The sequence below is a fragment of the Penicillium bovifimosum genome (assembly GCF_028826915.1).
Source record: "Penicillium bovifimosum strain IBT 22155 chromosome Unknown utg000003l_segment0_segment0, whole genome shotgun sequence".
In the NCBI taxonomy this organism is placed as follows: Eukaryota; Fungi; Ascomycota; class Eurotiomycetes; order Eurotiales; family Aspergillaceae; genus Penicillium; species Penicillium bovifimosum.
The window spans coordinates 1,280,772-1,294,317 of NW_026622712.1; the positions used below are offsets into that span (position 1 = coordinate 1,280,772).

The 13,546-nt window shown below is 51.2% G+C and overlaps 6 protein-coding genes across 6 annotated transcripts; 4 read left to right on the forward strand and 2 right to left on the reverse strand.

The window, feature by feature from the left end:
- Positions 1-426: 426 nt before the first annotated feature.
- N7515_003540 (Aldehyde/histidinol dehydrogenase) lies at positions 427-2,112 on the forward strand (the record flags this gene model as incomplete). Its single annotated transcript, XM_056664284.1, has 3 exons — positions 427-554; positions 611-976; positions 1,095-2,112. The coding sequence occupies 3 exons, from the start codon at positions 427-429 to the stop codon at positions 2,110-2,112; spliced, it is 1,512 nt and encodes a 503-aa protein (XP_056523341.1).
- A 940-nt stretch (positions 2,113-3,052) lies between these two features.
- Positions 3,053-5,675, reverse strand: N7515_003541 (i-AAA protease YME1; the record flags this gene model as incomplete). The annotated part of the gene is made up of 5 exons (XM_056664285.1): positions 3,053-3,430; positions 3,512-5,220; positions 5,281-5,395; positions 5,449-5,583; positions 5,646-5,675. The coding sequence occupies 5 exons, from the start codon at positions 5,673-5,675 to the stop codon at positions 3,053-3,055; spliced, it is 2,367 nt and encodes a 788-aa protein (XP_056523342.1).
- A 95-nt stretch (positions 5,676-5,770) lies between these two features.
- Positions 5,771-5,980, forward strand: N7515_003542 (uncharacterized protein; the record flags this gene model as incomplete). Its single annotated transcript, XM_056664286.1, has 1 exon — positions 5,771-5,980. One exon carries the CDS (start codon positions 5,771-5,773, stop codon positions 5,978-5,980), a length of 210 nt encoding a protein of 69 aa, XP_056523343.1.
- A 744-nt stretch (positions 5,981-6,724) lies between these two features.
- N7515_003543 (uncharacterized protein) lies at positions 6,725-7,759 on the forward strand (the record flags this gene model as incomplete). The annotated part of the gene is made up of 1 exon (XM_056664287.1): positions 6,725-7,759. The coding sequence occupies one exon, from the start codon at positions 6,725-6,727 to the stop codon at positions 7,757-7,759; it is 1,035 nt and encodes a 344-aa protein (XP_056523344.1).
- A 584-nt stretch (positions 7,760-8,343) lies between these two features.
- On the forward strand, positions 8,344-9,617 carry N7515_003544 (mannose-1-phosphate guanyltransferase; the record flags this gene model as incomplete). The annotated part of the gene is made up of 4 exons (XM_056664288.1): positions 8,344-8,350; positions 8,398-8,441; positions 8,518-9,541; positions 9,598-9,617. 4 exons carry the CDS (start codon positions 8,344-8,346, stop codon positions 9,615-9,617), a joined length of 1,095 nt encoding a protein of 364 aa, XP_056523345.1.
- A 2,536-nt stretch (positions 9,618-12,153) lies between these two features.
- N7515_003545 (3-keto-steroid reductase) lies at positions 12,154-13,539 on the reverse strand (the record flags this gene model as incomplete). Its single annotated transcript, XM_056664289.1, has 2 exons — positions 12,154-13,411; positions 13,472-13,539. The coding sequence occupies 2 exons, from the start codon at positions 13,537-13,539 to the stop codon at positions 12,154-12,156; spliced, it is 1,326 nt and encodes a 441-aa protein (XP_056523346.1).
- Between the last annotated feature and the right edge of the window lie 7 nt (positions 13,540-13,546).

The following is a 13,546-nucleotide window of genomic DNA, read 5'->3' on the forward strand; positions in this document are numbered from 1 at the left end:
TACCCCTCGTAGGCGGCACAGTCCCTCGGTTAGTTTCGTTAATCAAGCTCTGCTCCATGATATGACGTGAAAACTCGCGTAGATGGCCCAGACTACTCCGTATGATCCACATTCTACGCAAGTACGGCGTATGTGCTAAAGGTTATCTTTCCAGATCTGATTTGCAAGGTGGAGACGCCATACTTCGCCTCGAATCTCAAAGAGGAAGCTCGGTTCATAACTGGCGGGCCTCGTCTGCTTTTCGGAATAGGCAAGTAAGCTACCTCCTCTTCGAATGTGCTTTATGCCTCACACCGAGCCCACTCGAAATGATCCGTACCCATGATTCTAGTCGCCCCGAAGCCCGGACACTGGCCGCACCTAAAAAGGAAGCAATTTCCCGCGCAAGATGCCACAGTGTGGATTATCTTGCGCTATATATTCAAAATGTCCAGTTTGACTCAGACCATCACGGCCCCCAATGGTGTGACCTACCAACAGCCGACTGGTCTCTTCATCAATAATCAATGGGTTGCTTCATCCACTGGTCAAAAACTTCAGTCCATCAACCCTGCGTGAGTAACTCAGCCTAAAATCTCAGATCCTCTGAGTTGACGTGTCATGTCTACAGGACCGAGAAAGAAATCGTCTCAGTTCATGCTGCCACAGCGCAAGATGTTGACAAGGCAGTTCGTGCCGCCCGCGCTGCATTTGAGGGAGAAGAATGGCAAAGCATTGTTGGGACTGCTCGTGGCAAACTGATGCTGAGACTTGCCGACTTGGTTGAAAGCCAGCAACATGTCTTAGCCACTATCGAGGCACTGGACAATGGCAAGCCATACTCCCAGGCGCTGGGTGACCTTGAGGAGGTCTTCTCGGTTTTCCGGTATTACGGCGGCTGGGCCGACAAGGCTTACGGACAGACTATCGAGACTAGTCGCTCCAAGTTTGCCTATACCGTGCGCGAACCTATTGGTGTTTGTGGTCAAATCATTCCGTGAGTTTCCCCTTCAAAGGTGTCTATTGGTGATCGACTTACCCAAGCTGCAAGCTGAGTGCCCACTTGTTTTCATTAAAGAACCTTCCAAAGCTAACGGGTTTTGCTACGCTTCTAGATGGAATTATCCACTCGCGATGGCAGCATGGAAGTTAGGACCTGCGCTAGCTTGTGGTAATACCGTGGTTATCAAAGCAGCCGAGCAAACTCCTCTTTCCATTCTCTATTTCGCAAACATCCTGGTGGAAGCGGGATTCCCGCCGGGAGTGGTCAACATCATCAATGGCTATGGCGTTGAGGCTGGATCAGCCTTAGTCCAGCATTCTGAAGTCGATAAAGTGGCATTCACCGGCAGTACACCGACAGGTAAACAGATCATGCGGATGGCCAGCGATACCATGAAGAATATCACGCTTGAGACTGGAGGCAAAAGCGCTCTCGTCATCTTCGATGATGCCCAAATTCCCAACGCAGTGAAGTGGGCACATTACGGTGTGATGGGCAACATGGGCCAAGTCTGCACGGCAACGTCGAGGATTTTCGTCCACGAGAAGATCTACGATTCCTTCATCCAAAAGTTCAAAGAATACGTTGCAAGTGTCCAAGTCATTGGCTGCCCATTCGACGAGAAGACATACCAAGGCCCGCAAGTCTCCAAGGCCCAATTCGAAAAGATACTCGAATACGGCAGGATTGCCCAGGAGGAAGGTGCCACGATCGTGTCCGGGGGTAAGGTTGCAGAAGGTAGACCCAACGGTAAAGGATTCTTTGTCGAACCTACCATCGTCCGTGATGTGCAACCGCATATGCGGATCTACAAGGAAGAGGTCTTCGGGCCATTTGCGGTTTTCGTCAAATTCTCCAGCGAGGCGGAAGCAATCCGGCTATCGAACGCGACTGAATACGGGCTTGCCGCTGCTGTGTGCACGAGTGATATCACGCGCGCTCACCGTGTGGCTTCTAGATTGAAGGCCGGCATGGTCTGGATAAACTCCAGCAATAATAGTGACTACCGTGTACCCTTTGGTGGTGTCAAGCAGAGCGGTGTTGGGAGGGAACTGGGCCAGGCAGGATTGGAGGCGTACTCGCAACTCAAGTCGGTTCATTTGAACCTGCAGTTGACAAAGCAGATCTAGGATTATGACAAGTCTACCTACTGTTCTTTGGGTTTCATCAATATATCTTCCATAGCTACGATAGGTTTCCCTTTTCAAAACATTCACCACACCGAAATTACAATCCTGGGCGACTTTCTACCCGGCGATGCGATGGACCAGCGTTATGTCAGTCAATGGGCCGGTGCCATCTGGCTAGGCGTCCACGACTCAACACCGTGGGAACAGTCGATGCAGCTGAACTCATTTTCCGAGCTATGGCGTATTGCAGAGCGACACCCGGCAGGAAGCCGGTGGGTTTACTTTCAGCTTTGGCCTTGGTCAGCAGGTGTCAAAGTACGTACAGGAATATTTGACCGAGCTACCGAGGCCCGCAGAAACGCCTATCCCCAGTGAGCTGTGGATGCTCTATGCTGGGTGGAGAAGCTGGAGGACGTCTCTTTGTATTAATGAATGAACTTGAAATCGTTGGCGCCCAATGTGTTGGCCGAATCTAGAACCATTGTTTATGGAGAACGTAGTCAAGGACTCAAGGTATAGATAGAGAGGTTACTTTGCAGTTGATGCACGTGGGATACAGGAAGAATAGTGCTGGATGCATTCAGTTTCACTATGGAGTGGAGATCATCAACCTTGGGAAGTTGACAGACGAAGGCCTAAGCAAATAGATACATAGACATAGACAGGGGCTAGCCAGCTTGAATAGAGATCCCATAACTACCGGCAGCACAGGGATCAGTTCAGCGTTCAGTGGTATTCGTTGCGCATGCAGAACTGCAGCAAGTGTAGAACCATAGTGACTGATTCATCTGCTCGAGACGTGACAAGAGGAAAGATGGTATTTTCAAAGACGCCGGAACGATCCGGATATGCACTATGAGGACAAATAAAAGGCATGTAGGATCAAAAAGCCCAACGCTGGGGAAATGGAAAAAGGGCGAAAGTTACAGAAGAGCAGTGTTTACTCTTGAGTCGGGGATGGTGATACGATCGCCGCGGATTGCAAGGCGTCGGGAAGCTTCATGGGCGCGCTTGGGGAAGAGGTAAGTTTCTGGAGCTTTTCGCCCTTGAGCACCTTCTCCATTTCCTCCTTTGAGAGGGTCTCGTATTCGATGAGCGCCTTGGTTAGGAGTTCCAACTCGTTGCGCTTTTCGGTCAAGATCTTGGTTGCTCGGTCTCGGGCTTCCTCGACTAGACGGCGCACTTCACCCTCGATTTCCTGCTTGGTTTCCGATGACAGGCTATCGTAGTTTGTAGAAAGATCGACGTTGCCGAGCTTCTTAGAGTAACCGAATCGGGTGATCAGTGTGAACGCCGTCTCGGTGGCGCTTTGGATATCCTAAAGAAAGCGTTAGTATACCATGGAACGCGCTTCGGCTCGGACGCTGGCATCTAGGATAGGACGAGAAATGAAACTTACAGCTGAGATGCCACTCGTGACATTGTCGTGACCGAAAACTAGCTCCTCCGCAGCCTTGCCACCCATGGAGACCGCGATATCGGCCAGGTATTCAGTGTAGTTCCTCGAGACAGTGTCCATCTCGGGCAGGAAGTGGGTAATACCGAGAGCCATACCACGGGGAACGATGGTGATCTTGTACAGCGGGGTGGAAGAAGGGGAGAAGTGAGCAACGAGAGCGTGACCAGCCTCGTGGTACGCAGTCAACAGCTTGTCCTTGTCCTGGATGATGCGGCTTCGAGCCTCAGCACCCATCATGATCTTATCCTTGGCCCAATCAAAGTCAAACGAGCCAACGTTAGCCTTGCGGTCACGGCTGGCATGGACTGCCGCTTGGTTGACCAAGTTCTCCAGATCAGCACCAGAGAAACCGGGAGTACCTCGTGCAATGACCCCCACATCAACGTCAGGGCCGAATTGGATGTTCTTCATGTGGTGCCTCAAAATGTCCATCCGGCCGCGAACATCTGGCAAGTCCACAACAACTCTGCGGTCAAATCGACCAGGTCGAGTAAGAGCCTTGTCCAGGAGCTGAGGATAGTTGGTAGCGGCGATAATGATGACGCCGCTGGTTTGCGAGAATCCATCAAGTTCAGTCAGCAGCTGGTTGAGAGTCTGCTTGACATAAGCAGCATCGCGCTCGTTTCGCTTTCCGCCTATCGCATCCAGTTCATCGATGAAGATAATGGCCGGAGACTTGTTGCGGGCCTGAGCGAACAAATCACGAACGCGCTTGGCACCGACACCGACGTACACCTCATCGAATTCGGATCCAGACATGTAGAAGAAGGGGACACCCGCTTCGCCAGCAACAGCACGCGCAAGCAGGGTCTTACCAGTACCGGGAGGGCCCACCAAGAGAACACCCTTGGGCAGTTTACCGCCGAGAGTAGAGAAACGCTCCGGGTTGATAAGGAACTCCACCAGCTCTTGCAACTCATCCTTGGCCTCGTCGCAGCCATGCACATCACTGAAGCGAGCCGTCTGCTGTTCAGCCTGAGCTTCCTTGTCCTGTGCACCCCTGACATTCTTCAACACACCAGTGGTCTCAACCAAGATCGTGACCGTTACCAGAGAGATGTAGGTGAAGAAGCCGAAGATGAGCAAAAACTTGACCCAGCGGAAGACTGTGCTCCCGAGAGATTCATCGACAACGACGTAGAGAGGAGCGTCTTTGGCGCCAGTGCCGTTCTGCTTTCCCATTCCGATTTGACTACCAGTAGCACGAGCAGCAACCGCTTGACCGACAGCCTGGAGCTGTTCGGGGCTCAAGTTGTGAGTTGAGCCGGCGTGAGCTCCAGCGTCGGCGCCACCAATGCTTGCCTGGGCCCGTTGGACCAAGGCTTCAGTTGTGGTATCTCCAGCGAAATAGCCGCTTCGGTGTCGCTCGATAACTATGCTAGGCATGTTCGCACGCAAAAGAGCCGTATAGAAAGCATTCTGGGCGTCTGCATTGTTTGGGCTCTTGTTGGCAATCTTCTCCTTCTGGGCGAGTATTTGATGCCAGGATCCTCCGAACAAGTATCGCTGTTGGTGTGTTTTGGAAAGACCGTTGACCTTCAGGGCCGCGCGTAAGGTGTGGAGGCGGAACGGAGTCAGGGTAGAGTAGGAACGAGCACTAGGGGTAGCGCTAGAAGACGGCGTAAACGATGAGGTCCGAAGTGGATTGCCTATTTTCATGATAAGTCAGGCAAGGCTTCCCCAATGACAGTACTTGTAGCACAACTTACATTGCTTCAGCAACGGTGACCATCCTTGTTGTGCGGCCCGGCCGATGACCTGCGCTCGCAATGCTTCCATGGGGACGCTCCTCAGATACTCAGGTAAGGCTGTATGTTCGGGACCCTGACTTTTATCAGCGTTGGGCGATGCCAAGGATAGAATAGGCCATGTCATACCTTCTCATGTTCTTGTCTGAGAGTATTCCGAGAGTTGCTGGCGTGAGTCGTTGAGACTTGATTGGCCTTCTTCCAAGGAGCGGCCAGGTTTCGAGAGAAAGACGGCCAGAGATCCGAGGTGACGGCGGCAACATCCTGAGAGAAGATGTACAGCGTCAGTTGTAAGGTCTTTCTGCAAATCGCGAAATGGTACTCACAAGCTTGGGGATCGCGACTTGGAACGCCATGGCTGTCCGATGTACAGCGGCACCCGGCCGTGTGCTTCTCTAGATCAGGCTCAGACCAAAAAAGCAAAGATGAATGCAGTTAAGGCCGAGTTGAAATGAATGACATCGCTGTCATGAAATCGAAGGAAGAGGAAGGCGATAGTGTAGTGGTGCTCCGCAAAGGCGGCGAAGCCGCAATGCCACTGAGTCTGACATACGGAGCATCGGAAAAATATCGAACCGACGGCCTCTGGATGCCGCGCCGGAGAAAGCATCGGACCGTTGAGGTATTGGAGATGGGGTCGGAAAAATTATCTGGGCGGTAAGGTATCGGACTAGTGATTGTCCGGTAAAATGACCGCAGAAGGCGCACGTGATACCGGTAATGCTGGCACGTGATGTGGTAACACCTCGTGTGAGTCGTGTCCTCCGCATGCAAACAACCCGGCCACCCCCAAAACACATAGTAAACGCGATATATTATCTCAACAATCATGAATTTATTTCATCTCCTTGATATCCTATTTCATGATAGTCATTGGTAAGAGCAAATAGCGTCCATCAGATATCAAGTTGTACACGGTAATTTTCATCTTTTATTATGTGTTTTCCGGCTCGTTTACCTTCACAGGATTAGCTTAGCCTTCAATTACTTTCATATTCCAAGTGAACGAAAAGCCTGAATGGCTGAAATCTTTCCGCGAGTATCTAAAAGTTGACTGATTCTTATGAGGCTTAGGAGCAGGCCTACCTAGTACACAGTAGACGACCTCGACCCGGTATCTGAGACCATGGTTCGGGCCCCAACCGAAGTTTCATCACAATCGTCCAAAATCGACGTTTCGACTCTCGACTATGTAACCCTCTCTGGAAACTTCACTTATTCCAATGAGGCTCAACTATGTGAACCGTCTCTAGACTTCACTTTTCTCGGTCTGACTTGCGCCCTTTGGACTTGATTCTATGATCCAAACCGCTTGTTCGATGGCATCAAGACGGACCTCTCTGTATACCATCTCTACCCAAGCTACAAGTTCTCTTTGAGCCACAGACCATACAGTCGATTATTTATGTCTCGAAAGAATATATTTTTGGTAGGCGCACCGCTATCGTCAAGCCTGAGTTGGCACGCAGACGAACTTCTGAATACACCTATACCTCCCTTTCATGAAAGCACGAATAGCCCAGGACAAGAGCTGTCGCTGGATCAGCCACCTGTGAGATGGCGACTTCTACGGTCAACCTCAGACAAGCTAGATGAAAATTATGCTGTCTATCAAGGTCACAAGGATACAGAATTTTTCATCTCGTACCAGCTAGCCGCGACAACAAATGCGCTGCCTGAAAACCCGGCAGATTCGATGCTGTCAAAATTCTTCAACCACTCTTTTGCCGTTCACGAAACCTCCGAGGTAAGTAGTCCGGGGGTTTACGTAGCGGATTCAACCCAAGAGAGTAGTTTGGGCGAGGATAGCGCGAAGACCAGCTCTAGGGGGTTGGAAAAAGCAGACATTCCAACAACACCTCGCATGCTCCATTTTGCTGGACCTCTTACCGACTTGCACAACCTCCCCACAGCAAAATACATTCAGTCCATTGCACCGCAGACGATGACGGTGAATTTGATAGTGGGAGTGCTCGCCGTCCACCTCCCACGGCGGATTGTAACACGACAATGGAAAACCGAATTGGACATTATTGAGCTCGTTGTTGGAGACGAGACCAAAGCTGGGTTTGGCGTCAATTTTTGGCTCAAGCCGGAGAAGCCGTCCGCTGCCAAGAACAGTGAAGCGGATCACCTTGGTCGATCCCTCGCGGGCCTCCGACCCCGCGACATCGTCTTACTCCGTAATGTCGGACTCAGTACATTCCAAGATCGAGTTTACGGACAAAGTCTTCGAGGGATGACCACGGTTGAGCTTTTCTATCGACAAGCGGTGGATGTGACGGATGCAGTTGGACTTTATCAGAACAGAATGTTAGATAGCTCACAAGACAATCAGCCAATCCTTAAGACTCGCCGAGTACGAAACTGGATGTTCCGATTTGTGACGGATTCGGTTGGAATGTCTCACCCACGTGGATTGCCCCCGGACACGCAATAGGTTGTGTCGGGGATTTCTATTTTTTGGCCATTGTTGAACCTTGGATCACTTTTTACTTCGAGGATACCCATTTCTGAGTTAAGTTGAACCCAACTTTTCTTTCTACTTAGTGTAACGATGTAGGTTGTACAGGGAGAGGGAAACAGGTTAACCCCCCACATGTTAAGTTTCAGGGGCGATACCTCATGACCAGCCCTGTCCGTGGAAATGAGGCCCTTAGATTTGAGGACGCCATCTGCCGGTCGGAATCATGCGATACCATTGGAATGATTGGATGTATTCGCCGGGATGGGCTGAACTAGAAAACAGATGAGACCTCAGAACGGATTCTTGATTCCGTGGAGAATGTCGAAATGATCCCACCGGATTAGTTAGATGTACACTCAAGAGTCCATCCGTCGATGTAGATGCCCCTTTTTCCCGCAAACAGAGCCCCTCCAATCACTGCCCACTCACGTGCCCCCACCTTGGACGAAAATAAATCAACAGCCAGGTGTTCCCTAAATAACAAGTCTCTCCTTTTGTTTCTCAGCTTCTTTACTCTTTTAACTCTTAACTAATTTTCTATTTTCCACCAATTCATCATGAAGGGTATGTCTCTAGTCAAGCCTTTCCCTTCTCCCGCTAACCTTCTACAGCTCTCATTCTTGTCGGCGGTTTTGGTACCCGTCTGCGTCCTTTGGTAAGTCACCTCCCTATATGGACCCTGGTTATAATTGTATGTTATATGCTTGGCAATGCTAATACTCCAATTATAGACTCTCACCCTTCCTAAGCCCCTGGTGGAGTTCGGAAACCGGCCTATGATCCTACACCAAGTCGAGAGCTTGGCCGCTGCAGGTGTCACCGATATCGTTCTCGCCGTCAACTACCGCCCAGATGTCATGGTCGCAGCCTTGAAGAAGTACGAGGAGCAATATGGAGTCAACATTGAGTTCTCTGTCGAGTCTGAACCGCTAGGCACGGCTGGCCCGCTCAAGCTGGCGGAGAAGATCCTGGGCAAGGACGACTCGCCCTTCTTCGTATTGAACTCGGACGTCATTTGCGATTACCCCTTCAAAGAGCTCGCCGAGTTCCACCAGAAGCACGGAGATGAGGGTACCATCGTCGTCACCAAAGTGGACGAGCCCTCCAAGTACGGTGTCGTTGTTCACAAGCCCAACCACGCCTCGCGCATCGATCGCTTCGTCGAGAAACCCGTCGAATTCGTTGGCAATCGCATCAACGCCGGTATATACATTCTGAACCCCAGTGTTCTCAAGCGGATTGACCTCCGCCCGACATCTATCGAGCAGGAGACCTTCCCCGCCATCTGCAAGGAGGGCCAGCTCCACTCATTCGATCTTGAGGGCTTCTGGATGGACGTCGGCCAGCCCAAGGATTTCCTCACCGGTACTTGTTTGTACCTGACCTCTCTCGCCAAGCGCAACCCCAAGCTCCTTGTCCCCCACACAGAGCCCTACGTGTACGGTGGCAATGTCATGGTTGATCCCTCCGCTAAGATCGGCAAGAACTGCCGCATTGGCCCCAACGTGGTGATCGGTCCCAACGTTGTCGTGGGCGATGGTGTCCGTCTTCAGCGTTGCGTCGTGATGGAGAACTGCAAGGTCAAGGATCACGCTTGGATCAAGTCTACGATTGTTGGCTGGAACAGCTCTGTTGGCCGCTGGGCGCGTCTGGAGAACGTTACTGTACTCGGAGACGATGTGACCATTGCCGACGAGGTATATGTCAACGGTGGCTCCATCCTGCCCCACAAGAGCATCAAGCAGAATATTGATGGTAAGTTGTCTGTTTCTATGAAACTCCACAACTCTTTCGCTAATATCGATATGCAGTTCCCGCGATCATCATGTAAACTTGCCTCTTTCCCCCATCTCCCCTCTACCCCCTTACCCTCCTCCTTCACGTCGCTATGCCCTTCGAAATACTTCTCTTCACCTCTTTCGCCGATACCACCCTCCATTCCGCCTTCCTTGATGCATAGAACCGGAGTCGTTTACTATCTTATCTTCCCTCCCGTGCCGGCCTACCTTTCTTCCATGACGGTTCAACTCGCCCTCTATCCTTCTATTCGTCTTCCGATGATCGATACTCAGAAACCTCGATGGTGAAAGCGTGCGATTTCGGCTGTTTTGCAAGAAATTACCCATTTTAGTCTTGTTTTTCTACGTTTCTTCTGCTTGAAGTTATCCTCGTTTTAGTACTACATATTGAGGGTCTCGAAACTACATCCTCCCTTGCGTTTTGGCCGCCTGTTTTCCTTCCAATCTTTCTTCTTTTTTGATCGCTGCTGGTATTCTGGCCGATGGGGCATCATGCCATATCCGTTTTAATGAGAACATTGGCGTGGGTCGGGTTCTGTTGATGTAAATAATGGGTGGCGGAATCAATACAAAAGATACAAGATTCAATAGCTTTGGTCGAGCTACAGACCTTCAGATTGGTGTGAGCCTTGAACATCCACGAGAGGTACAGATTGTACTGAAGGCGAACTTCCTGAGCAGCGTCGGGGTGTAAGAAATATCACTGAGCAAAGGCAGGAATACCATCTAAAGGGTCCATCATGTTCTACACAGCACGCTGAAGCTGGGACAGCTACAGCCTTTCAGCTTCACTTTGGCGTTCATCTCCGTTCCTCCCCAATAGAGGTATACGCCATAGCGAAGTTGAGCTGCCGAATACCCCCTACTGTGTTACTTCTGCCGTTTACCCCATCTTTTCACTCTCACTTTTGCACTATGTTCATTCCCACGGTAGTACTTCTCGGCCAGTGGCTTCCTGCCGCGCGCTGCTTCCGTCTCTCTGTGTCCATTGACTACATGATCATAGTCTCAGCTGTAATGGGTACCATGGACGCTTTCGGTACTGCATGAGCCGTGCAGCCCCTATGCTTTCTCTGACACGCCTGATACGCACCATCCATCAAAAGCAGCTCATATACGATCCTTCTTCAGCCCTTCACGGACGATAGTGATGATACTCTCAAATTCCTTGATGCCAATTCACAGAGAGTACACAGTAAGGGAAATTCCATGCCCATTCTCCTTGCTCCCTTACTTTGTGTGAATTTGCATCAGAGAATTTGAGAGCATCACCACTATCCTCCGAGGCGACACTTGTATTAGATATCCATCGGTTCCTCTTCATATCCTCCCTTGATGACACCGCACACAAACTCTCCTCTCACGATAAACCGCATACCCAGTCAGTTCAACGCGTCATCGTGGCCCTGGCACCATCTCTACGAGCAAGAACATCAGCCTGTCGATCCGGGACATCACCCAGGCATATGTCCAGTCAACAACTTCGTTGAACCGACTGATCCTGGGTGATGTCCCGGATCGACAGGCTGATGTTCTTTGCTCGTAGAGATGGCGCCAGGGCCACGATGACGCGTTGGCTAGCTCGCTGGATCGTCGGGGACTGGGTGAGAATCATGCTTTTGCCTTCGTCATTGTAGGCCTGGATGACTAGTCGTGACTTCTCAAAAGGTGTACCTGTAGCCTTGCCCTTGATCTCATTGACCAGCCGTGAGTTGAAGATGCGTACTCCAGCATGCTTGTTTGGGTCATATTGTACGAAATCGAACACGCCCTTGGCGATCAAGGGCAAGGCTACAGGTACACCTTTTGAGAAGTCACGACTAGTCATCCAGGCCTACAATGACGAAGGCAAAAGCATGATTCGATCAGTGTTGGCGTCACCAGCTAGGTCCTGTGTACACAGATAATGCGTAGCGCAATAGTAGAAATGGATTCGATTGATATGATTGATGTCTGTCTAGAAGGAAGGTACCCCTGGATCCCAGTGAACACGGTGGTTCTTGGCAGTCACATGACCGGGTTCGTAGCTTGGCGCAGGAACGCGCCAGTAGACATAGATATGTCCCGACAGTTCTGCTTGCTTCATATCTGTCACTAGCCAGGTGGCATAGGTTTGCAACTCAGATAAGAAGAGAACACCTAAGATCTGGGGGGTATTTGGATGATCATGGCGTGGCAGGTCTACATCATCATCATCCACTTGTCTTCTGTTTTCTTTCCACCTTTCATACCAGTCACGATAAAGCACACCCTTAAGAGCGAATGAGAAGGGGTTAAATGTTAAAAAATGGAGTAAAAGTGGAGCGGGAGCGCCCAAGGTAAACTGCGAATATACAGAGTTGAGTGTACGGAGCAATAGGTACTGTGTAGTTAGATGAGGATTTCAATCAGTCTCCGCAATTCCAGCATTCATATCTCTTATTAGGTATTAAATGTATTGGTTGTGGCTCTGGCGCATGTATCCTCCGTATGTATGCAGTCGTTGAAGCTATCTCGCTTCGTATCAACAAGCAGCAGGGAATTAGAAAGATAATAGAGACGACCATATGCGTCTTGTGTATCTTCAGATCATTTGGAACGAGCTTCAGCTTGATCCAAGATCTCATCCCATTGAATCCTCAACTCCTCCATCCTCTTCCAGCACTGGCGTCCAAGCTCCTCGAACTCTTCTCTCTTTTCCTTGGTGAGATCCTCCGCACCTCGCTTACGGCGTCGAAGCCGATCCGCCTCGACAACCGGCGTCCCAACAACGCCTCCATGACCCCAACCGTCAACCTCAGTAGAAACCACGCTCTCAACCCCATTGCGCCCACAAGACGACCCCCATTTCGCTCGACCACCGCCAGCCTTGCGATACGGTTCTTCGGCAGCCTCAAGATCAGCCTGCGAAGCCAGCGCAAGGAACACTGGTGCACAAGCACCAATGTAGGTAGACAACCCATGCCACGGCGACCCAAGCATCCTAGCAATCCAAAACGATGCAATCATCGCCCAGGCCAGCGGCGTAATAAGCGGGATAATAGACGTAGCACAAATACCAGGGTGAGAAAGATACGTGCGCGGAGTCGCAGCAGGTGCATCCACATGAATAGCATGTGTATCCAACTCCGTCTCCGACTGCAAGAAGCTGTCAACAGCCCAAGGCGCCGTACTGGGCAGATTAGAAGTCAACGCCAAGACATCCGTCAGAGCCTTAGAAGACTCGTAGGGCGCACTAGTGCGCAAACCCTGAATATCATCGACATCGAAGAACTTGCACGTTGCTTCAAGGCTGGAAACCCAGACCACGCGCCCTGGGCCATTCGTGCGCGCGCGCTTCAGCAGCGGCGCGACGTTGTGCGCGAGCATGTAGTGGCCGAAGACATTTGCGCAGAAGACCGCGCCTAGTGGCGGCTCGGATTCTGTGGAGGTTTGTTTGCCGGTTAGAACGCCCGTTGGCGCGAGCTTGTAGGCAGGCCAGGTTACGGCGTGCAGCAGGTCGGTGCAGACGTCCCAGATGGCTTGGGGCCAGTTGATGCCTGACCAGCCGCCTATTCCGGCGTTGAGGACTATGGCGTCGAGGCGCGGGAGGGTGTGGATGAGTTTGCGGGAGAGGGCGCGGACTGAGCGTAGGTCGCCGAGGTCGACGCTTTCGGGGACGAAGTGTACGCGTGCTGCGGCGGATGCGGAGGGGGCGTTTGATTTTAGGTAGGATTCTAGTCTGCGGGTGGTTTCCTGGGCTTTGCGCGCGCTTCGCGTGGTGAATAGTATGGTGAGGGATTCGGTTGCTGGGTGGTTGGAGAGGAATTCGTCGGCGAGGCGGCAGCAGATAGAGAATCCGAGGCCGCTGTAGAGGTTTAAGACTTAGTATGAATTGGGCCGTTTGTAAATTGGAGAGCACTCGTACCTATTTGCGCCTGTCACCAAGATGTGAAGCATGTTTTGATCTCCACTAGCAGATTCGGTCTGATCCATTGTTGCT